Here is a 26965-nt window from a genome sequence, read left to right as displayed (position 1 = left end):
TCCGCATGTGGAACTTCTAAACATGAGACAGATTAGAACTTTTTTGGAACGTTAGTAATTTTGATGGTAAAAAAAAGTTTTTGGTAAAAGAGCAAATTTAGAGTCAAAAAATGTTTTTGGAATTTTATATAGACATTCTTAAAAATTCCAGAATCATTACTTTTGACTTTTTTTAGGACTAAAAAAGGCATAACAAAATATTCAAAAATCACTACTTTTGCATTTTTTGTAGACTAAAGATGTTCCAGAAACGCATGCCAAAATAGTTTAAAAATCACTACTTTTGAATTTTTTATAGAACAAAAAAAACATCCATAAAAAATTCCAAAAAAGTTCCAAAACCTTTTTTGACTCTTTTTTTTTTACCACCAAAATTACTAACGTTTCGAAAAAGTTCCATTCGGTTCTAGTCTGTCTCATGTTTACAAGTTCCACATGCGGAACTTTTTTGGAATCTTTTTGGAACGAATTTTTTTTACACGGAGAAGAAATGATTTTTTTTCTGTAGAAAAACAAGTGAATTAAATATAATAATTTATGAGCTGAGATATTGATTTGGAGATCGCAAATACGTGCCAGTGAGAGAACAAGCCAGTGTAGAGAGCAGGTGTCCAGAAATTTAAAAGTCATATTTATCAGCGATTTTACTAGAAATTTTACAAAATAAAATTATGAACAATTTTTTTTTCCATTTTAAATAGCAATAGGTAAAGATTCCGCGGATAGGAAATAATTCGCTGCTTAAAATTTAATTACTTCTATCAAATTTAAAAATCCGCGAAATAATTTTTCCGTGGAATATTTGCGTGTAAAATAAAAAAAAGTTGAAAAACTGGAAAAAGTAAAAAATTGACCATCAACCTGTACAAAGTGAAGTACAAAATAAAAATCGAAAAGTGATAGACAAAACAGGTGCAAGTGCACAACACAATTGGAAAGTGATAGAAAAAATAAGATTTTTTTGGGATTTGTTTTTTTTTTTCGTATGTGAAACATACCTGCAGTTCCTCTATTGCACACGTCATTTGTATATTGTCTCCTGCACATATCTAATCTGTAACGCAACAATGAAAAAATCCTTCTTTAATATTTAAATAAAAACGATAAATGAACGCAGATCAATCCACGTCACGAGACGACTCTTTGAATAAAAACATAAATAAATAAATGGACAATGAAAAAGCGATTACTGCTTTGCTAAAATTTTTTCTTTAAACAAAATAATAAATTGGTCAAACGAAGATGAGGCAACGATCTGTTTGCGTTGCTACATTCAAAACGCAAATAAAAAAAAAATTATAATGTGACGAGTTAAAGTTGAAAGACTCCTTGAATTTGTGATGAATTATCGTTGACTGTTGCATTCTACGAACTCGATGATTCTTGTTCATTGCCGAGGGCCACTAGATTGCATTTTATTTATTTAATACAATAATAATAACCATACTAATCCAAAACCCAAACATTAACAACCAACTGCCATTATTAGGTATTAATTTTTTTATTATCATAAATTTTTCATATTTTTTTTATTGCATTTAATGTCAGTGACTTTATCGTGATGTCAATGTCCGGTTTTTTTTGGTAATAAAATTTTTTATCTGCAATTAAATCGACTATTTATTGACTTTTTTTTTTGTAATTTGAATACTTAAGTAAAATTCAAAATTTATTTCAATCACGACAAAGTAACTAGACTAGTTTCTAGAATTATAAATTGTTAACTATAGTATACTAAAATTTTTTTTTTTCGTGTACAGTCGAGTCGCGTTATAAGTCCGCCGACTTGTATTTCTTGAAAGACATTCCCCCTCCATGACTACGAAAATAATCATGTGCACTCACACGCTTGCAAAGTAGGGGAAGTGTCAGTTACGGTGTTCAATTGCTGAACAGAAGTGGGGGTACAGAGGGTGAGCCAAAAAAAACAACCTATCGAATTTACGTCTTAAGAAGGACCTATATATCGAGAAAAAAATTCTCCCATTGGGCAAAATTTTTAGCTCAATTTTAAAAGGTGTCGGGAGCCATTTGAAATTTCCCATTTAAATCACATGCAAAAAAATTTTTTTTTGATTAAAAATATTATAACTTTTGAACCGTGTGAGATAAAAATTCGGCTCTAGAATATTCTTGTAGGGCATTAAATTTCTTAAAAGAAAGTCCTGGGAGTCGAATTTGTAAACTTGATATTTCGTATACTAACAGGCCATCAAAGTCTAGAGTAAACAGAATCATACAAATTTAAGGCTTTATTTGGATTTCCCAAATACTTTTCTTTTATTGTGATCGATAACAAAATATTATTTGTTACAACGTGGATATTGTTGGTGATTTCATTGCACTACATGTAGAACAAATTTTCTCGTAGTATTGATATTTTTAATAATAAAGCCTCAAATTTGTATGATTCTGTTTACTCTAGACTTTGATGGCCTAGTATAGGAAATTTCAAGTTTACAAATTCGACTCCCAGGACTTTTTTTAAAGAAATTTAATGACATACAAGAATATTCTAGAGCCGAATTTTTATCTCACACGGTTCAAAAGTTATAATATTTTATATTATAAAAGTTATAATAAAAAAAATTTTTTTGCATGTTATTTAAATGGGAAATTTTAAATTTTAAATAAACCGACACCTTTTAAAATTGAGCTAAAAATTTTTCACAATGGGAGAATTTTTTTCTCGATATATAGGCCCTTTTTAAGACATAAATTCGAGAGGTTGGTTTTTTTGCTCACCATAGTGTACAGGAATTCTTAGAATTAAATTCCCCTACGCCTCTGTAGGCGGACTTATAACGCGACTCGACTGTAAAATAAAAAAAAAAATTTTTTAATTACCATCGAGCCCAATAATTTTTCTACGCTACAAAAAATATAAATAAATATGTGAGGAATATTTACAAATGAATTGTGACAGTAAATAATAAAAATATTATTGTTGAATAATAATAAAAAGTAACAAATATCTCAGTGGATTGAGCATACCAGCAGTTCCCTTCGTGCACCGGCCGCCTTTCCTACGACGGCACATATCATACCTGTTTTTAAGAATAGAAAACAAAATGGACAGCATGAAAAGTGTGAAATGTACTTTGTTACAATGAATTAAAGTAATAAATATAAATAATAATGACGATTAATGGATGATTATTATTGACATTTATGAATTGACGGGGTCATGACCTTAGAATAAATATTTTCGAGGCCCAATAGCAGTTTCAGGGTCAATTATCTCTTGAACTTACGGTCATTTAAGAATAATAACTTTAATATTCTGGTTTTAAATTTACGATAGCCATTAAAATATTATCTGGACTTTAGTCTGACGACTTTGGTCTCTCTTTCACTTAGTAAATTTTTATTTAAATAATAATTGACTGCGCGAGTAAGTACTTTTAAAAAACAAAACGCTGGTGAAATTATAGCGGCAATTATTCAAATAAATAAATTCTTTTATGCGCGACACTAATTAGTTTTGAAAAGGATAATAAATAAAAATATTTTGTCTAAATCTGAAAGCGGGATAATTCTACGAAAAATAAATAAATTAAATTTCGTGAGTTGTAATGATTTAAATATATATAAATATTCACAGAGTAAATTACGTTATATACGGTTACCCTTACTTTGTCACGGCGACTGCAATATCGTAAGCCGGAAGTCTTCTCTCCCGGAAGAGATATTTCCCCATGTCGGTAAGTGCTGCTGCTGAATCGATGGCATCACGTCCTACACGATTTCTTTCTAAATAAGGAGTTGCATCCCTTCCCTGTTAATTAATTAATGTCATAAATTTTTTTTTTATTAAAATTTTTCACTTAAATCAATAGTAAATTTATAAAATCACTGCAGTGATTAAACAACTGAATTCGAGCGAATTAAAAATTTTAATTCTGTTATATTCTGTCGAATTCTGCAAAACAGAAATCAACTGAATTGAAAATTTGAATTTGGATTAAAAAGAATAAAACCGATTTAAAAATTTCAAATTCGTTTTAATTCGGATTCAGAACCAGAAATTGGAGAATTATTTTCGAATTAATCAGAATTAAACCGAATAGAATTATTTAAATTCGTTTTAATTTGAACAAATTCTGGTTTTCCTGCCGAATTATACAGAATTTATTTTTAAGTTAGGTACCGAATTAACAGAATTTATCTGAATTAAATAGAATTAGAAATTTTAATTCTATTATATTCTGTCGAATTCTGCAAAACAGAATTCAACTGAATTAAAAATTTGAATTCGAATTAAACAGAATAAAACCGATTTAAAAATTTCAAATTCGTTTTAATTCAGTTCAATTCGGATTCAGAACCAGAAATTGGATAATTATTTTTGAATTAATCAGAATTAAACCGAATAGAATTATTTAAATTCGTTTTAATTTGGACAAATTCTGGTTTTCCTGCCGAATTAGACAGAATTAATTTTTAAGTTAGGTACCGAATTAACAGAATTTATCTGAATTAAATAGAATTAAAAATTTAATTCTGTTTAATTCGATCGAATTCAGTTGTTTAATCAGGGTGTAAATTTTTTTTTATAAAAATGCGTATTTTATTTAACCCCCTCAGAGTTCCCCCCTTCGAAGGGGAGTTTATTTTAGTAGTGAATGCGGATTTAAATAAATTACAGATCACTCCGAAATTACTCCGGTAAAAAAACAAACTCCCCCTTTACTCCGTATGCGCAGTGATTTTTTCTAAAGCCTCGGAACTCCGAGTAGCGGAGTGAATTCGAATTTAAATAAAATCTGAATCACTCCGAATTCACTCTCGATTTTTTACAGTAATTAATAATCCATCAAATTAATAAATAATCAAATTTTTTTACCCTCGATATAATAATTCCGGCAATACTAATACGTATTTTGGGTCCTTTTAATAATTTATATCTCAAATCAACTCCATTCCAAAATGAAACAAAATATCTCTTAATTTGTACATTATCTCCTCCATGCATCCTGCAAAAAAAATTAAATTTAAAAAAAAGAAAGAAAAAAAAAATACATATTTATTGAACTGTTATAAAATCTGTTGATTTATTTCTGCTGAACTTTAACTCGGATAAAAATAACTGTCACCGTATAATTACAACGGATAACTTTTAAATTGTATATACGGTATTCTCATCTGGTGAAGTCTAATTTTATTTATTATCCTCGATCAAAGTTAACCAGTACTTAAGATAATAATTAACTGGAGTTCGCTCATCGATTTTTTAACAGAGCAATTACACACTATTATGTAAGAATGATTATTTATTTTAACATACACGTTATTTCCTTGGGATGCGTGTAAACAGATTTAAAACAATTTTAAATAAACGTCTGTTATTTTGTTTTATTCATAATAATGATATCGTAATTAAAAAATATAATAATAATTATCTCACCTGTAGCCTTCGTAGTCGACGATACACAATATTTCCGGATAAATTACATAAGGCGCTTCGCGTTTCGATCTCGAGTTAATTGATCTCTTCGACCTGAACCTCTTGGATAGGTGGTCCGGTTCCATATAAGCTGTCGATTGTTAAAACACCATATTTTAGACGTTACAGCAACGAAATATATATGATGTGTTATAGTAATAATTACACAGAAATTATTCTCGTTTGAAATACTACGGCTGACTGCAGAAATCGAAATAAACGTACGGAAAAATTACCACGGCTACAGTAAAATTCACAAGTTACTGTAATTTGTGAAATAATTTTCAATTTTACTTTGGCCATAGTAATTTTTGCAATATGGTTATTTTTATTTCCGACAGGTGGCTAACATAGTCCGCCATTACTAGAACATCATACACGGAAAAATTTTTCTTGCTTGAAATTCCACGGTGTCATAGTAAAGCCGGACCATGCCCGTGTAAAAAAATTATTGTTCATAATGAATTTAGATATAAATTTCATCTCGAGACTCAGATCGTGACACAAATATGACTTTCACATGAATTTGTATCAAGAATTTTAATCACGTCAAAATTATGACAGTAAAATTTAAATCCAAGTGATCCGAAGTTCATTCACTAAATTAATTTTACAACCGAAACTGATTTGCGTAAATTAAGTACTTGATAGAAGAAGTTTATTGGTAATTTCTGAGGTTTAATTCCGTAAAAATTCAATCAAGTTTCTATCGAAGTCATCCAAAGTCCAATTCAAAGACGTAATAAATTAATTTTATAATTGATACTGATTTACTAGACGAAAGTTGGAGTAAATTCATGACGAAAGTCATATTTGTGTCACGATCTGAGTTTCGTCATGAAATTCAGATCTAAATTCATTATGAATGAAATTTTTTTTTACACGGGTGGTGACCATTTGCAGAATTCGAAATAAACACATGGAAAAATTACGACCATAGTAAAATTCACAATGGTTACAGTAATTCGTGACATTATTATCAATTTTACTTTGGCCATAGTAATTTTTACAACATGTTTACTCTAATTTCCAACAGGTGGTCAACATGATTCGGCTTTTCTATGACACCGTAGCATTTCAAGCAAAAATAATTTCTCTGTGTATGGTGTCCTATTAATGCCGGACCCATGTTGGCCACCTGCTGGAAATGAAAATAAACATATTTCAAAAATTACTATGGCCAAAGTAAATTTGACATTTATATCACAAATTGCTGTAACCATTGTCAATTTTTCTATGGTCGTCGTAATTTTTCCATGTGTTTATTTCGAATTCTGCAGCTGGTCAACATATAACTATAGTTCGGCTTTGCTATGACACCGTAACATTTAAAACGATAATATTTTCTCCGTGTAGTATTATGATAATTGTTATTGTTGTTGTGGTAATGACAATAATAAAAAGTGGAATTAAAAAAATTACAAGACAAAAAATGAAGGACTACTCATGTTATTTAATTGTACTTTCGAAACAGCTGAAATAATTATTTTCGAAACAAAACTTACCGAAATCGCTGTTTTCAACGTCAATAGGCCGGCTTGTACGTTTATACACGACATGATGATGTGTTTGACTGAGACTTCTCTTTACTCGCGTAACATTTGGCAGTAAATTAGGCTCATGATAAACATCATTCTCATTTATTACTTCATTTAATACCCGAAGCGGCAGCGGTCGGATCACTAATTCTGACCCGATATTTCCTTCCTATAATTTATCAAACATTTTACTCAATCAGCGTGGACGTCATGACAAATAAACGGGGAAATCCCAGTTTTTATGGGAAATAATTTTTAATGGGATTTATTTCAAAGAACTTTTTTTTTATAGTAAAATTACATGGGTATAAAATTACTGCTTACGCAAGATAGATTTAGATAATATTTTCTTTCATATATTTTTGAAGATTTATATAAAATAGAGGCTGAAAAATATGTCCTAGATTTTTTTAAAAAATTATTTCGGGTATTTTTGTTTTTATTTAAAAATTATTGCGTCAGTTAGTTACGAAATTTGATGATTAAAAAACAAATTTTAATTGGATCGGATAAAAAATTTTATGATATATAATATATATATAATATTGAATCAACGATTATTATTTTATAACAAAAAATTAATAAATTCAACAATAAACTCAAATTTAACGACTTTTCCATTCATAAAATTAAAAAATTGATTCTCATCAATTCAAGATAATAAAATTTTTTACCTCTTGTGATATATTATTTATCAATCACAAGCAATAAAAAACTAATTGCTCAATAAAATCAATAAAAATTAAATAAAAACATTAAATTTCAATAATTCTCGATCCTAAAAAAATTCTCGATACTAAAAAAAGAAAGTATTGGGCAATTATCAAAAAATTTCAACATCTTTACCATCAAAAAAAATATCATGCATAACATCCTAGTAGTTAAGCTAAAAAGGATCAATCTCATATTCCATTTAAGGCGTAGTAGTAAAAAAAAATAAAAAAAACGCGTTCTCGATTGATCATCGATCGCCGGATGGGTCTCCCATCCATACCGCGATTTCAGAGGCAGTACAGCAACAAGTAACAACTGTAATACACCAGCAGTGAAAGCGCTCAGGAAAAGGTCATGACACGAAGTTCATTTGTAAGACGAAGACGAGCCAGAAGAGGAGTAAAAAGAAATATAAATAAAAATACTGTTGAGCCAAAGCCTTTTACATCATTACATTGGCTTATTATATAATCGGTCAGTCGTATTCGTCTTCACATACATACATATATATATATAATTAACATGTTTATTGAGTCATTGATAAATCTAAAATAATGTCCCTTGAAAAATAATAAATAATTTCATCAACATTAAAAGGTCTTCCTCTGAAAAGTGCATTCCATTTGCACATATTACCCATCAATTATTGACATACGTAGCAATTACTGCGTACTTTCAGTAGACATTATAAAATGTCAAGTTAAAATTCGTACCCATTACTTTATTTATATAATAATAATCATGATAATAATTAAACGTCTATTGCGAACAAGGTGAGGACATAAATTAACGACGTTTGCAGTAACCGCGAAGATGACCGATGCGTGACCGAACACTCAATATCATATATTGTCATATTTTTTATTATTAATCGCAGATTATTACATATAGATATGGAGTTAATAAATACTGTGTAACGAGGACAATTCACTTGTCTACCCTCTAATTGTTCGGTACCTTCTATCGATCCGAGGTCGCATCGAGGTTATTTATTTAAATATGTAAGTGAGCTTGTCAATTATTTTAAATCATACATCGGCTGGTTAATTATTTGTTATTTTTTTTTAAAATTAAAAGCATTGAAATAATGAGCGTTGACGGAAATTGCAAGAGATTTATAAATCGAAACTGGGACATTGAACGATGCGTGACAGGCAGTAAAAGAACAACGGAATAGTTGAGGATAAGAAGAGAATAGAAGAGTTTTAGTTGAATAAATATTGTTGAGAATTTTGTTTTGTTTAAGAACCGAGTTCTTGCAATATCATCCGGCGATGTTTTGTTATATAGAATACAAGCCCAGTAGTATTGTGACTGCCACCCTCTAATTGTTTTTCCGTCATATCATGCAACCAGCGGGATGTTACGATGCGCCGCGGTTTTTATTTTATTATTTAACAATTGTTATTGTTATGATTGTAATTATAAAATAAAGTAATGCCTTGGTGTTATTAGCTGAGTCTGCGACGGTTTATTTGGAGAGTTGCTTGTAATTTCGGCTCGGGTCGAATTACTTTAAAATGGAGTTTTAAAAGTTTACGAAATATTTCTGGGTATATAATAACGTGATTACGTGATCTGACGAAAGGGTATATATATAGATATATATAACAGGTTGATGATTGTTCGAGGAGGGAGGGGTGAAACGCGAATTTTTAATCTCAAATGTTGGCTGAGGGATAAGAAATGAGATATATTTATTTATAAATATGGTTATTTTCTTACCACAAGTACTTTCCCATTCGCATCTCGGTGCAATATTATGGATGCCATGTTCGCTGGATCTTGATAAATGTCACCGATATCTGCACTAGCCTATAATTATTATTTTTATTTCATTATAAGTTTATTAGATTAATCATTTTTATTGATTATGAATTTTTTGATTTTTTAATTTAAATTCTTCTAGGAATTTTTTTTTTTTTTCAAAGGAAATTTTAGTGATGTCGAAACAAAGAATTAATTTATCAAGATTTTTTTTTATGTAACGAAAGATATCTTAATTTAAATTATTTAGTATTCATAAATTTGTGAATAAAATAAATTTATAAATTTTATTTATTAGTCAGTGAATTTATAAAATTTAATTAAAGAACAAAATAATTAAATTTAAAAAAAAATTCTGCGTTAATTTAAAATTTGGAAATGGGTGGCTCATTTTGCCCTGGCACAAAAAATTTTTACTCGTCCCAAGAAAATTTTTTTGAGCGAGAAAAAATTTCTCGTGCTTAGAAATCCTTTTTTTTTGAAGAATTTCCATTCAATGAAAAAAACCCGCTTGAAAAAAGTGTATAGGTGAAAAGTATATCTCAAAATATAATTTTATATATAAAATTATACTTCAATATATGTATATATATTTCTCAATACATTTTCATGCTACTATTTTTTGTCGTTTTGATATACTTGATTATACTTTGTCAGTATAAGTAAGATTTATAATTTAATATACTCTGAGTTATATATATTTTGTATAAGCTAAACTATACCCGAATTATATAATAAAAATTATATACAATAGTATACTCTAATTATTTCGGAATTCTCAGGAGAAAATTTTCAAAAAGACCTAAGTTGTTTTGGAGTAAAAAGAAATCATCTTGAGAGATAAATTTTCTGAAGATAATTTTTTTTTCGACCGATATAATTTTCGTTTTCCTAAGCTATACTAATTTGTATACTTCTTTTATATATTTGAGATATACTCGTTGATAGATTTGCAATGTATATCAATTATTATACTTTCTACTTCTATCATAAATATCTTCAATCAACTATAGTTTAATTTATAAATTTTGAATATATTAAAAAGTATACATTAAGGTAAAGTTTACATATATTTAATATATGTAATAATTGGAACATGATATAACTGGTTCCAGGACAACTGATCCCAGACAACTGATCCCGCAGACAACTGATCCCACAGACTAGATCCAACTGACAACTGGTCCAACTGAAAACTGATCATCTAATTTATCAGTTTCATCAAGATTTTCGTAACTTTCATTATCATCATTTTCAAAACCTTCATCTTCATCATTTTCAACTTAATCTCGATGGGATCAGATGTTGGTGGGATCAATTTGTAGGGATCAATTATCGTGGTATAAAATTGTTGGGATCAGTTGACGGCACACCGATATAACTCATTTATGAGATATTTTGCCGCATTTATAAAAAGTATACACATGGCTATACTTTGTAGTATACTTTAGAACTATACATTATTTTCATGCGGGAAATTTAAATGTTGAATGACAAAAAATAAATTTATTAGTAATAATTATGAGATAATATATAAATATACCTCAGGAACTTGTTCATAGTCAAGTCCATCGGGGCTGGAGTTATTTCTAGTAACCGTCCACATGGAGATATGGTTGCCAGAAGATAAAAGTCCTTTTGTTGGCTTCAGGGACAAATTAATATTCTGTCCAAATGCTTTCAAGTGGACCTCAGGCTCAACTTCCGGGCTTCTCTTGTGTGTTGAGTGTAAAACAGGCACCACTTCATACGCCGGCACTAAGTGATACGTTAAAACAACCACCATTAGCCACAAATATACATTTTATTATAAATTCATTCTTATTAAGTATTTTTATTAATGTTAAATAATTTTACGTGGGAATAAAATAATTCAGCTACAGAAGTGAATGACCCATGAATTGATTATTATATTATTATTTTACCTATAAACATCTGGATAAAAAAAAAAAAAAAAAACATGAGAGTCTTTCTCGATTCCTTCTGATAAATAATTTATACCGACAGATGATTCACCGCCATTAATTCACAATACCACTAGTTTAACACGTGATTCTATCTATATATATATATATAACATAATATAAACCACGAAAAAAAAATTGCTCATAAATTAATAATTAATTCCGATTTATGGACCACATACATTTTTCGGAATTGAAACAACAAAATATTTATTAACAATAAATATAAATATCAATATCAATATTCTCTGTAATTAATTTATAAGGACAATAAATACTTCCTTGTAATTTTATTTATTTCTACTTCCTTTCTAATTAATAACGGGATAATCAAAATAAAAAAAAACGTATAGAGGAATCATCGAAAAAAAATTTTTTTTATGACTCATAAGTTAATTTACATAAATATATACACCTGAGCCAATCGGCCCACGTAGACACTACGTCGAGGACATAAAAAAAAATAAAATATCAGGATAAAAAATGATCGTCTTAACTTAAATGTTTATTTTACATTAGTAATATATAATAAATATAAATATATATATGTCTATAGAGAAAAGTCACGTATCAATGAAAAAATATTTTTAAAAATATCCAGACATTTTTTTTATAAAAAATAAAATATATTTCTTACCATTCTCATCAGCCGTTTTATGAAATACCGACAGCATTTCTTCTGCCGTCATGTGTTCGTGAATCTAAAAAATTGAATAATGATAATAATTAAAAAAAAGGCCATTTGACATCCAAAATGGAAGTAGATTTCTAACGATAATTGTTCCACTTTTAATAAGTATATGCAGTTTAATAATCAGCCATCAAAAATTTTCAAAGATATAAACAATTGTATTATCACCATAACACATAAGTCAATTATGTGACTTTGAACCCTTATTAAAAGTCGAACAATTATCGTAAAACAAAAAATAAAAAAAGGAAAATGTAACTTATTCTATCGGCTATCAAGTTCTTTTTACGTAATAAGGATAGATATACACGTTAAAAAGTTATTTACGAAAAAAACCAAAAAAGTCGAATTTTTCGTTTTTTTTTGGAATTTCAAATGTTCACCATTTCTAAAGTAGTTGGCCGATTTTGCTCATCTTCGAACTTAACCAAGCTAATTGTTCATGGAATAAGTGTACCAAGTTTCATTAAGATCTGTTAAAAATTGTGGCCGCTATCGTCGCAACATGGCGCGTTATATTACATATATATAGGGGAAGGGGGGGCAAAACGGGATACTTAACGAAAAATTTAGTTTTTAGGGACATAAATATCGTAAATTGGCTTCATTTTGATTCTATTTGAAATAAATATAACGAATTTTAGACTGCCATCAGAAAAAAAATTTTTATTTTCTGCGGGCAAAATGGGATACCCCAAAAAAAAGTAAATTTTTTTTTTTTTTTCAAGTGAATAAAATTGATGTAATAATGTCTTTCTAAATTGATGTAAGTAATAAAATTTACTCTCAACATATTTTTAAAGAAGTTTTTCCTTGTTATTTCTTTTCAAAATTTGAAATTGCCGCCAATATTATACTTTTCGCAAAAAATATAAAAATGTTTTTTTTTAGCTTTTAATAGTGTAAAATGATACTAGATGTCATTTTTGACCATTTTCGAAAGTTTTTCGAGAAAAAAAAATTTTGACGAAATTTTGAGGGTATCCCATTTTGCCGGCCTATCCCGTTTGCCCCCCCCCCTTCCCCTATATATATACATACATATATAAACTTTTGAACCAGTGGTACTTTTAGAACCTACTCGATGAATTATGATAGATTCTGGCAAAATTCTTTGAAAATTTCACCATGAGGACAAATACAAAAGATAGATTTCTATGAAATCTACTAATAATAATTAAGATGTTAATAATTTTATTAGATTTTTAACCGTTAGTTCCATTGAAATTAATAATTATTTTTATTTATTATCATTGAGATCGCAGATTGAGATATCGATTATGTCAACTGTCAATGGCAATAAAATAAAAATTTATCCATAAATATAAAAAGCATTAATTACTGGTATGAAAGATTGATATTTAACGTTTACCTTTACTTTTAAAATAAAATGTCCAGGAAAAGAAAAAGCTTTTTACAATCAATAGAAAGATCGGTAGTGCAGGCAATTCGAGCAGTAAAAGGTCGCGGTTAGAGGTGTGGGTTTAACATTACAGACAACTTTGAATATCTGTCTGTACATATACTAAATATTAAATAAGAAATAAAAATGTGCTGGCTGATGGGTAAGAACGAGTTGCCGAGAGTGAAAGGATGCGCTCATACCCAAGACTATCGATACGATGCGATGTTTCTTTGATTACTCGTCCGGATACACAATGATCTGATACAATCAGTCGTTTCAAGATTTAATCGCTATTTTCTTCCCATTGCATCAGTGCGTGCCCTCACTAATTCCTGCCTTTTTCATTCTCTTCCTCATTCGCGAATTGAAAAAAATTACGTTTAAATTTCCCGCCAAGTAATTAATTTTTTAATTTAATTAAAAAAACATCTAACGGGTGATTATTTAAAGAAAAAAAAAGTAATTATTTATCAAACAAGTCTTTTGTTTAATTTTTTTATTGCAAGTATTTGGAAATGAATAATCTGCAAAAGGATGAGCCGACCTCCATCTGAATCGAGAGTGAAAGGATCCAAGTGTAAATATATACCCAGTCAAGGCATATCACTTAAATCCAGTCTGCAGTCTCGTCTTTTTAAAAATATATTATTTCCTTTTATTTATTATTATAATTATTACTTTTATATTACGAGGACTTATTATTTTTTCGCTTACATGCCCATCGCAATTGCTATTGACGTATCGATCGCTAGCCAAGCCCGTAAATAATTGCGACAGTAAATTGTTGAGCTTCTAAATTATTTATTTGGTAATAATTTATAAAAAACGTCTTTTCGGACAATGAATAAGTGGAAAAAGTATAAATTTATTTATTGAGATCGGTAGAGCGATGTAACATAAATCGTTGTTTTGTGTTAATGCAATAGTTTTGCATTATATATTTAGTACTTTCACAATTTGTTGCTCTGCTCTGGTTTAATATCGACACAAGATCGATCTGAAGAATAAATAAAAATATCTAAATCCCCCGGGATTACTTGGAATAAATTTTATTTTATTTCTTAATAATTGAGAAATAGAATCCGATTAAATGTTTTTTGTTGCTAATTTTTTTTTTTCTTCACTCTAATGAAGTAACCATCGGTTTGTTTTTTACTTAAAATCCAACAGTTTTTAAATTTAACTATTTCGATATCGTGGATCGAGTCTTTTTATCGAGAACAATTAGACATACATCTTAATGTCTTGGACCAATTCGTGTTATTTAAATTTTTTGTTGGTCTGATAAACAGTTTAGCGGACGTTTATTGGCCAATAGGCAGCAGTTGTTCGAAACAGCCAGAATCGGAGCGTCCTTGGTTATTTTCTCGGCATATTTAGTTGTTGGTGTGTATGCACACCACGGTACTTGATGTACACACCGTTAGAGCCCTAATGAGACATATAAATAACTCGGGAGAATTTGCGAAACGCGATTCAAACTAAGTGCGTAATGATTTTTTTTTATTTCCACAATCGGTAGCTCGCGGAGTTTTTATTTATCTTCATTTTCTTGTTTGTTTTTTTATTTTTGTTCCTCCGTACGGTAAACATATATGTGTTTTATCATTTTTTTACTTGCAGATTAGTAATGACTAGAAAATTGCGCAAATCGCGTGAAGGTACGAATTGCATAAAAGTTTGCCTAATGGATAGAGAGATTCGTTGATCGTAAAATGCTTAATTTATCAGTAATAAATTTTTAATTATTAGATAATTATTTATATGCTGGTTTTTGAAATTTTTAATTAAATATTTACTTTTTATTTGTTGCGAAATTTCATTTATTTAAATTATTACTGATTTTTAATTACTTTTAATCAACCGAAGATTCATTTTTTTATATAAAAAATTAAGTAATACTTAAAAATTGAAGATGGACAGCAGAAGATAAGAATCTGGAAGTAAAATCGGCCGTAAAAAAATTTCTGACTGGTTAAAAAAATTATTAAATCACTGATTTTATTACAAATTAAAATTTTTTTTTATTCCCGCGTTTGTCATTTCAATTTTAAATATTCAAATATTACCCGGGGCAAGATGACTATTTACTTTTAAATTATAGGGGAAGGGGGGAGGCAAAACGGGATAAGCCGGCAAAATGGGATACCCTCAAAATTTCGTCAAAATTTTTTTTTCTCGAAAAACTTTCGAAAGTGGTCAAAAATGACATCTAGTATCATTTTACACTATTAAAAGCTAAAAAAAAACATTTTTATATTTTTTGCGAAAAGTATAATATTGGCGCCAATTTCAAATTTTGAAAAGAAATAACAAGGAAAAACTTCTTTAAAAATATGTTGAGATTAAATTTTATTACTTACAACAATTTAGAAAGACATTATTACATCAATTTTATTCACTTGAAAAAAAAAAAAAAAAATTTACTTTTTTTTGGGGTATCCCATTTTGCCCGCAGAAAATAAAAATTTTTTTTCTGATGGCAGTCTAAAATTCGTTATGTTTATTTCAAATAGAATCAAAATCAAGCCAATTTACGATATTTATGTCCCTAAAAACTATATTTTTCGTTAAGTATCCCGTTTTGCCCCCTCCCCCCTTCCCCTAATTAAAAATCATCATTTTATTCGATATCAATTTTTTGCCCAAAAAAAAAAATAAAAAGAAAAATTTCTAATTAAATTTCGTAAAATTATTTGTCGTCAATAAAATAAATTTTCTATCGTCTTTTATTATTTTTCTTGTGCAAAGAAAGTAAATTATTGCTGACAGCTCATTGAACAAGTGACATTATTGGTTTCTATGTCTATCAACACTTGAAAGATGAATTTTTTTAAATTTTAAACTGCGGTTAAACTTTTTCGTTAACTAGTTGGTTAAAGCTGTCAATACTAAATATAACAGTAATTTAATATTAATGAAAAGCCGTAAAACTGTTTGCATACTGATGCATAAATTTCCATAGTCTCGCGGCCTTTGTCCTCAAACTTTTCTCAATATTATTAAATATTGTCTTGCACCTCAGTACATTGTAAAGAACATAACATTTAAACTCGGCAATAAACTAAACCGCAGAAAACACTTGCAGCAACATTGACTTGTAACAAAGGGTCAAAATAAGTTTGCCAATAAAAGTATACGTCAAATAAAATATTACATGAATATAAAATAATAACGATTATTTTTTTGTCGTTAATAGTTTTTTGTAGTAAAGAATACAATTAAAATTATATGCTACAGTAATTGCGACCATTAGCTTTGGAAAAAAAAAAATGAAGGCCATAAAAACTGGAAAATTGATTTTTCGCACACCTCAAGCGCGACCGCGGTGTGCGCACACGTGTGCCTTAGGAACGAAGTTATTTTTTCGGCTAATGCTGTCAGGTTAAATCATATCTACACTTTTTTGATTACAATAAAATGGGTTAATTATATTTATTTTTTACAAACTAAGTCATTGTTTAAATCCTTCTATTTTAAAAGTTATTTATCATGGTCTGTTTGAAAGTGTAATAAACTATGGCATTATAGCTTCAGGTGGTGCTTATAACAACTCTGTCAAAAGTGTAGCCTCCATTAAAACTAAATTGCTAAATAAAATTAGTTCATGTAATATAAACACTTCTACTCCTCTAAATATAAAAGAGGCTTTCATTGTAAATGCTATCTGTTACTATTACGAAGAGTGTAAAAACCTATCTGCCCTGTCATGACAAAAAGACGTATCTCAAAAATTATAGTTTCGAGAAAATAGCGTTTAAAGTTTTATCAGAATTTGAGTAAATTTTAACAGAAAAATTAATTTCTGTTATGACACAAACGTTGTAACTCGAGATACGTTTTTTGTATCGTAAGAAACTAATGCTTATTTTGATAAATAGATGAAATTGTTATGACAAAACGCTCTAACTCGAAGAATTAAATTTCCAATGCAAAAAAGATACGTTTTTTTTTTCATTTCTTTTATACGCACATTTGATCAATATTATTGCCGTAATTAATTAAATTAGTAAAATTTTGATGATACCCTATTATTAAGTCACACTAAATAAACCTTTTTAGCTTTTTTACGACAAAACAGCGTATCTCGAGATACGTCGTTTTGTCATAACAGGGCAGCTATATTTACAAAAAGTTGTCAATACGAGATCTAAGTTGTTAGTACTTCCCAAAATCAATAAATCAATTAGCTATAAAAATGCATATTATGTACACTAAGAAAAAAAAATACTTTTATTAAGAATATTTACTTGATACAAGAACATATATTCTTGATAATTTTCGAGAATATATAATTTTGTCTCAAGAATTGATGGAAATAATTTTTATTTAATTAAAGTAAAGCTATTCTTTTGTTTACTCATAATATAATGTCAAATTCATATAATAACAAAAATAAATTTGATGCTCTTTTCTCAAGAAATTGATAATTAATAATAATAAAATAAATATTTTGAACGGATTTCATGAACCAAGAAACTCTTGTTTGGACAATATTATTTTATTTTCTCAGTGTAGCATTAAAAATCTATGATCAATTACCAAATACCATGAAAACTTTAATGTGTACTAAGAAGCAATTAAAAAGAAGTGTAGTAGTTGGATAAGAACTAATAATTATAATCTCTAATAAAAGATAAGCTAAGTTTATAATAATGTTTTTGGCAACTTAAGTTATTTGGTAACTTATTGTACGCTACACCGTATTATTAATATGTAAGAAACTTTAAGTAATTTATATATAACTGTTATATACTATGTACTGGTTCTAAGCACAGGTGTATTTGCACCTCTTTAGAATTTGTTTATTACCAGAGAAATAAATAAATAAATATTCTAGTACAAAGATAATTTATTAAAAAATAATTTTGACCCGGTATCATTTTCTTTTGTTAGTATTCATATATTAATATATTATTATTATTACCATGTGACATTGTGCGACTGATAAAACGAGCATACACAATAAGACGCGAATGTGAATCATTTTGCATTTAAATATTCCTGATGATTGGCGACGCCGCATCTCTGAAACAAAAATTTAACATTTAATTATTAAATGATAATTAAAATAATTATTAAGTTACTGATTATTAAAAATTAATTTAATAACTAAAATGATTTCTCAAAATAAATCGGTGACTTAATTTATTTTTAAGAAGTAATTAAACATTTTTTCAATTAAAAGTGTGTAAATCATATAATTTAATATGAATCATAGAGTTCAATTTTAGTAATTTTGCAATATAATTAAAAATTCTCAGTTAAATATTTAGTTTATTAAAAAATTTTTTAAAAATAAATTGCAATTGTTTTTTAATGTCAAAATATAATCTTGCGTTAAGACGAAAGTCGACGCGCAACTGGATTGGTCGAGATTCGACTTGACTTTGCCACTAATCGCCTTAATATTTTTTTAAACTATTTATTATTCACTTAATCCTGCAGTTTTTAAATAAAATACCCGCCAAAAAAATTAAAAGTAATTTTTAAATTAAAAATACAAAAATAAACTTAAAATTTCAAAATCCTTGAATCGTCATTTTTTATAATTTAATTATAATTAATCATGTAATTATTAAAAACAATAATAATTATTCGTAGAATTGTTTACTGTCAAAAAAAAATTCATTTAATATTAAGTACAAACAAAATTTCTAATGACACAAACAAACTATAAGCCGCATTTAAATAAAATTTAGGTCATGGGAATGTTTTTGTCTCTAATTCACAGGATCAACTTTAAGTTGTCGTAAACATTGTACAACATGTATACATACATACATATATTTATATATTTCTTCAAGGTTTCCCAGGAACAATACTGTCCGTAACGTCAGTCAAGCATGTATTAATGTGTAACATATTGTCACACTAGACAACCAGTTTATCGTAAACATATTCACACAACAATGGAATACGTAAACAAATATAAATATATATAAATCACAAATAATAACAACAATAATATCAAAATTACATAATCGCTTACAATAAAACGGATGAATATTAAATATAATTTATTTATCCAATGGAAATAATGAAGCCGTTAAGTATTGACAGAATACGGGATATAAAAGATCATGTGTAGGATCAATTACTAGCGCAACTTATTACTCATATTTATTAGTGATAATATATATGTATGTCCGCAAGGATAACCTTCAGTCGTTCATGTATAAACTAATGCTTAATCTTTTAGTCTACAAAAAAAAAAAAATGATTTCTTGGCGCGAAAAATTTTTACTTCCCCCAATAAAATTTTTTGGATTTGAATTAAAAACAAAAATTTTTCCTAGAGCGAGAAAAAATTTTCTTGGGCAATACCCGGGTCAAAAATAAAACTTGATTCAGGCTCGCTTCGCCTTATTTTCTTTTGAAGTTATCGATTTGCCGACGATTTTTTGATAAGATCTCGACTTTTTCTACTGCAATAATTTTTTTAAATTACGGGTTAGTTTAAATTTTTATCACACGTACGCTGTAAAAAATCGGGAGTGAATACCGATTTTTTTTCAATTTGAATTCACTCCGTCACTCAAAGTCCCAGAGTTTGAAAAATATATCACTCTGTGTACGGGTGAATAGGGAGTTTGTTTTTCGCGGATTAATTTTAGAGGGGTGGGGATTTTATTTCGATCCGCATCCACTTCGCAGTTTTAATATTAAAATAAACTCCCCGTTTAATTTCAAACTCCGTAAATTTTTCCCGGGTCAAAAATAAAACTTGATTCAGGCTCGCTTTGCCTTATTTCCTTTTGAAGTTATCGATTTGCCGACGATTTTTTGATAAGATCTCGATTTTTTCGACTTAAATTTAATTTTTTTAAACTTTTTGAACTTTTTTCATCTTAGTTTCAACTTATTCGTCTTTACTTTGAGCACGATAGTCATTCACATTACTTTTGACTTGCTAAACCAAGTCGAAAAAAAGTCATTTATTCGCCTTACTTTCGCCTTAATATATAAAAATTATTTCACCTTAGTTCTGACTTTTTCGACTTATAATTTAAGTCGAATAAGTCTACATCAAGTCAGTTTCGACTTGATTTAGACTTTTTCGCCTTACATTTTAAGTCGAATAAGTCTAAACCAAGTCAATTTCGACTTGATCTTGACTTTTTCGTCTTAAAATTTAAGTCGAATAAGTCTAAACCAAGTCAATTTCGACTTGATTTAAACTTTTTCGTCTTAAATCGTGACTAAGTAAGCCAGTTAAGTCTAAACCAAGGCGAAAACTTAATATATTTCATCTCCGTAAAAAAAGTCGAGTTTGTCTTGTGAAAAACGGCTCCAAATTTCGACTTGGTAAACCCAGTCTAAATCAACTTTTATTTTTGACCCGGGTAAAGAAAATTTATTTTTGTCTCCAGGAAATTTTTTCTAGTCCTAAGAAAAGTTTAGCTTTCAAATTAACACGAAAATATTTTTCCGCGCCAAGAAATTATTTTTTTTCGGTATAACTGATAATTTTATTTGTTTGTTTGCGTACAATGTACACTATACAATAGAAGCATAACCCGTTGTTAAAACGTGATGCACAGCCCACAAGTGCATAGCATACGAGCCGCGTTTCGTGCACCGATCCCGGAAGGAAAGTACTAACTCGTTACGTCGAATCATAATGCTTTACCGCGAGTAAGTTTTGCCTGCCGCGCGCAAATCATTTCTTTCCGCTATTGTCAAGTGCAGATTGAAGAAAATGAAAAAATATATACATATATATTTTTTACACATTGTTCTTATTTAATACATTTTAAGATTGATAAAGTGCAGTTTAGATTTTTGCTGAGAGAGTTTACTCATTAATCATCTTAGAAATCGTTTATAACAAATTAATGGTCATTTTCTATACTTTTATTTAAATTTAAATATAATAGCAATAAAAAATTTCTATATATATATATTATATTAGATAACATTAATATTAATCTATTAGAATATTATTAATGAAGTGTAATTTATTTATCTTGCATTGCGTTACGATGCTGGATGATAATAATTGATGAGATATTAATATCAAAGGGCAAAGAGGACTTCAAATTTATCATTAATTTTTAAAAATGTCTATATATATTTTTTATGGACTTACTGCTCATTACTTAATTCAGACATTATAATTATTTGAATAAATAATTATTTCGTAAACGAAATTTTCAAAGGCAGATTTATTTATCGATATATCGAATTTAAAAAAATAAAATGGAAAAAAATAATCGCGCTGTCGTCAGTTAGTATCGCTGACGTAAGTAGACGATTTAAAGTAAGTTATTACAATGGTCAGTGTCCAATGTTCGGATAATTATCTCATACACCTGACTTAATTATACATATATATAAATATATCAACGACCTCATCTCCATAAGTATTTTCCATTAAATATTTTTGAAACATTATTTCGTTTGTGAGTAACGATAATTGGACACACATTAAGATCTACGATAATTCAAATTTAAAAACAATTTAAATATATATATATATATATTTTTTTTTTATTTATAGTCAATTATATTTATGTTTCATTTTCATATAAATTTTATTTTCGACCACCCAGGTATTAATTTATTCATATTTATCATATCATACGATCATTTTTATTCAATTCATCCCCAATAATTTTTTAGCCGCCAAGGCTGAGAACACTTTCTCATATTTTTTTTTCTTTTTATACTCAAGTGTACATGCCACCATAAATGTATGTACCAATTAAAAAAAAGTTCACCACCTTGATGTATTTTTCTTGTCGGACGAGTAAAGTAGTCATCGCGGTTCAAGGAGTCCGGAAGAAACATTTTACTTTTTTTTTTTTTTGTTAAAGAAAAAAAGTTATTTATTTACCACGGACAAAATATTCTTGATTCAAAAATTATTTTTTAACCGATATGGAAAATCAAAATTTTCCTGCACTGTCTTTAAATTTTTATCTTTAATCAAAATATTTTTGCGCTCAAATTTTTCGGGGGGAGATGACTTATTTTCTGTAGCCAAAAAATTGTTTTTCAGTCAAGAATTTTTTATTTTTATTGAGAAATTAATTTTCTCGAACTAAGAAATTTTTAATTTCGCTTCAAAAATTGAATTTGCGTCGAACAAGAGAACTCACAGTAACAAAAAAAATTTTTTGAACCATTTTTTGTACGTACGTACACACATACACTCGGACATCATGCGAAATTAGTCAGAATAGTTTCCTAGAACCTCAAAACGTCAAAATTTGATAGAAATTCGATTTTCAAAAATCGGAGCGAAACCAATAACTTCCCGAATTTTTGAAAATTTTAAATTTTTTTAGCGGGAACTTAAAAATTATTTGAACCATTTTTTGTACGTACGTACACTCGGACATCATGCGAAATTAGTCAGAATAGTTTCCTAGAACCTCAAAACGTCAAAATTTGATAGAAATTCGATTTTCAAAAATCGGAGCGCAACCAATAACTTCCCGAATTTTTAAAAATTTTCAATTTTTTTAGCGGGAAGTTAAAAATTTTTTGAACCAAGTGTTTTTATGAATCGAATCAAGAAAATTTTCTGTGCACGAGTAAGAATTAATTCAAAAAAAAATTCATCGATGTTTTGTAATTAATTATTCAATAGATTGCGTACATTTACTGCATACTCTAACGCATAGTAATAATTACATAAAAAATAATTAACAATTTAATTTATCAAGTCAATCATAGTAAATATTATGCTGATTAGAATTTAAATATTATTAAAAGTCACGGGTACAGATTAACGATTGTCTTGTGTATTAAATTATTACAATACAATACGACGATATTACAGAGTCAATAATTCCATTATGCATTTGATATTTATTCCATCTTTGGTATTTATTATTAATATTTATTTTTTCAATTAACAATTAATGCATATTTCATGCATGTGTGTAATTTTTTTTCTTTTTAACGCGTACTTCCGCGTCGTTTTTATTTTATTAGATATGGGTAAGACTATTGTTGCTGATGGTTAAATTAAAATAGAGACTTATCTTACAAATTGCAGCTTCAAGCATCTGATAGTATCAAGTGCGATTTAATTGCAAGGTGAACGAGTTTACATTCTAACTTTTACGACACTCTTATATTATCACACCAAACTTTAAGACTTTATGTAATTTACTTCTAATTGTTGTGACATTTTAAGTAATTGTGGAAATAATTTTATTTATTTAATTAATCATTATAATGATGGCAGCTTTACTGCTATTTTACATCAAGTTATAGGGCATTGAGGTTATATATATTTATTGACTTCATTTATTTCATATATTTATGTTGACAGTAATTTTCAAAGAGACTTTTATTACTAGGAAAAAAATTTAATTTATTTTTGATTATTGGATTTATTTGGAAAATTTATAACTTGGAAACTATTGGATTTACATGAAAATTTATGAGGACCTTTTTTATAGGAAATTTAATTTGCTACAAAATTTAACTGATATATTTTTGTCATATTTTCAGTAGTTTAGCCGGAATTTAAGATTAAAGTTTGAAAATAAACGAAAATTAGACATTTTTGAAAACGATGATTTTGAAAATTTCTAGCGTCTAATCTAATGAAAGCAGATGAAAATTGATAAGGACTTTTTTTTAGAAAATTTAATTTCCAGTAAATTTGCTCTCATAGATTTTTCTCGTATCTTGAATAGTTGAGCCGTAAACTCAATAAATAAGAGAATAAATTTTTAATGAACATATTATGCTTAAAAAATATATCTGAGGTCATAACGTAAATAAATTTGACAGAGGATCGGAAACTACAAAGTGAAATAAAACACAAAAAATTCCCAAATCCTCATTCATAAAATTTTTTCAAACCACTTGACCTTCGTCAAAAACACCAATACAATAATTTTCTTCGTCATTATAAATATATATATATAATATATACATATATTTTTTTTATCTTAATCCCCATAGCAGTCCTCGATTAACTATTTCTGAATCAAAGCTTATGAATATTAATGACCAGAGAATTAATAAATTGTAACAAAATAAAATAATTGAAATAAAAATTTTTATAAGCCCGAAAAAAAAGTATAAATAAATAATAAAATAGCAGACGATTAAGATTAATCGTCTGTTATTTAAGCATGATATATAAATGAAAAATAAGTTAGTATATTATTCGGTACAAGAGTCAATATCACGACACTTGGTAGGCAAGCTTGTTTTTTTTTACCACCTGATTCTTGTAAATTTAAATATATTACGTTTATATTTTTATTATTTTCTTTCCTCTCATTTCTCTAAATGTTTAATAAAAAAAACCTGATTTTTCAGTTGCTGACTATTAAGTAGCCAGAATTATTATTATTATTTTTATTGTAACTCTTAGTGTGTCATTTAATTCGTAAAAACAAGTTGACTATTGGACACACACGTGCCGGAACTTATATTCGTATAAAAAAAACCATACCCTCATTTATATTTTATTTTTTTAAAGTAACTATTTTTAAGCTGATCAATTATTAATTAAAAAAAAAATTAATAATTATTATAAATAATAAATTGATTTTTATTAATTATATATTTCAATATTTATTGAATATAATTATATAACTCATTAATAATGAGCCAATAAAATCTGGCGGTGCGGTTTTTATTTATTTGAAATGTCTTGATTTTTATTATTATAATATATATATTATATATATATATAATACGCGAGGGAAAAAATAATAATAGCAGTAAAAAAGGATAACTATTAATCAGTTTATTGAAATTAACATTAGACATCCTGGGGGATCCATAGATCACTCATAAATTTTTTTCCCCGTCGTTTCCTTTTATAATTCAATCTAAGTATCAGGGAATGAGCAGAGCCTCTGAGTCTGCCTCTGAACGATTGATAATATATAACCAGGTAAAAAGACACCTGCGTCGTATGAGAAAAATACTGGACAGCGAGAACAGTGAGAGGATTGTATTTTATAAGAATAATAATAATATTTGAATAAAAAAAAAAAAGTATAAATAATAAATTTTGGGACGAGTCCAAAAGTCCGAACACGCGAGGCGCGGTCATTCGATCGTTGACCTCTTAACTTTCCTGGTATCCTATCTCCGCTGGGCTTCGTCATTTCTACCTACGACCCAGTCAACCTAATGTGGATAATATAAATCGAATGATAGAATAATTATTATTATTATGACGAAGAAAGAGAATGTAAAATAAATATCATATGGAAAAACTTGAATTTTATATTTAAATCCGGCGGTTATGGAAATATACTGAATTTTTTTTATTTATTTTTCTTTTTAGAAGGATTATATTTTTTGTACTAAAGTTTGACTCAGTGTAAATTGTGGCCTAAAGTCAGAGAAAAATTTTGAAAAGCTCGTCGTCTTATTTTGGAGGCAAAACTTCGATTTTCCGATTTTCAATTGCATTTAGTCGATTTGGTGGAAATTCAAAATTTTCTAAGTTAAAAACGAGTTCTTGTTGCCAGTCAGATTTTCGAAAACTAGACAAACGTTTTCGGGAACCAAGTCAGAGTTTCATTGATCCAAGAAAATTCGTCTTGGTCAGAGATTTCTACTCTATCCGAGAAAATTGAGGTTTTCCGAAAACTTTTTTCGAGTCGACTTTTTAGTTTCAGTTAAGAATTATTTTCTGTGTAGGAATAATCCATAACACGAATGTTTTTTGTTCTCTTTAGTGTCCGCTAAAAAACAGGAATTCCCATGAAAAAAAGTTTTGTTTGAGTTATGATGAATATGAGGAAAGATGAGGATGACACTGTATATATTTTTATGAAAAACAGCCTGTAACTTTGCGCTTATTAGGAATAACCCTAAACAATGTGAACTTTGTTTGCTCACTATAGTGTTTTCTAATCGAAAAAACTATAGAAGCTTCTGAGAAAATTTTTTTTAAAGAATTTTGGTACGACTTTGGTTCAGTGAAAGAGAAAATTCTTTTAATGGAAACTGAGTTTTTCTATAAATAGATACAGAAATTCTGTTTAAAGTTTGAACAGAGCCTCATTCAAATTTTTATAGACGACAATTCTAAACGATGGCAAACTTTCCATTGAGAAAAAGTGAATTTTGGCTTTAAAAAGTTGCGGAAAAAAAATATTTAGCATTGTTAACAAGAACAAAGAATCGACACAATGTGCCGGAAACAACATAAGTGTCAATTCCTATTCATAATAATCCATTTAAGCTAAAAAACAGTCGGAAGAGTTTCGTCTTCCGAGTGAATTAAAACGGTCTCTCAGTGATAGTAACGCTTCGTAACTTCATGTGGACAAAAAAAAGTTAAAAACAAAAACAAACGTGAATTAAAAGTTCGAATTACTCATATAGCGAATGAAAGTAACACAATAGTCGGTGTCAAGTGTTTTTTTATTTTTTTATTCAATAATCCTTACGTATGATCGTCAGGGTCCAATGACTGGTACTCGCCGACTAAGACCACAAGTG

General features: G+C 28.3%; 1 protein-coding gene across 5 annotated transcripts in view; it reads right to left on the bottom strand.

The window, feature by feature from the left end:
- LOC130665655 (A disintegrin and metalloproteinase with thrombospondin motifs like) overlaps window positions 1–26965 on the bottom strand; it is a 100701-nt gene that overhangs the window by 8880 nt on the left and 64856 nt on the right. For 4 of the 5 annotated variants that reach the window (XM_057466256.1, XM_057466167.1, XM_057466496.1 and 1 more), the window contains 9 exons: window positions 18453–18553; window positions 12067–12130; window positions 11009–11223; window positions 9424–9513; window positions 6952–7153; window positions 5408–5537; window positions 4847–4976; window positions 3636–3778; window positions 999–1054 (listed from right to left, as the gene is read on the bottom strand). In XM_057466256.1, the coding sequence (XP_057322239.1) occupies window positions 999–1054; window positions 3636–3778; window positions 4847–4976; window positions 5408–5537; window positions 6952–7153; window positions 9424–9513; window positions 11009–11223; window positions 12067–12130; window positions 18453–18551 (1129 nt within the window). In that variant the 5' untranslated portion in view covers window positions 18552–18553. Of the gene's footprint in view, window positions 1–998; window positions 1055–2994; window positions 3048–3635; window positions 3779–4846; window positions 4977–5407; window positions 5538–6951; window positions 7154–9423; window positions 9514–11008; window positions 11224–12066; window positions 12131–18452; window positions 18554–26965 lie in introns of all 5 variants that reach the window. The other variant, XM_057466417.1, reaches the window with a different exon arrangement.

This window comes from Microplitis mediator, chromosome 1, assembly GCF_029852145.1.
Source record: "Microplitis mediator isolate UGA2020A chromosome 1, iyMicMedi2.1, whole genome shotgun sequence".
Taxonomy (NCBI): Eukaryota; Metazoa; Arthropoda; class Insecta; order Hymenoptera; family Braconidae; genus Microplitis; species Microplitis mediator.
This window is presented reverse-complemented; position numbering and strand designations above follow the sequence as displayed.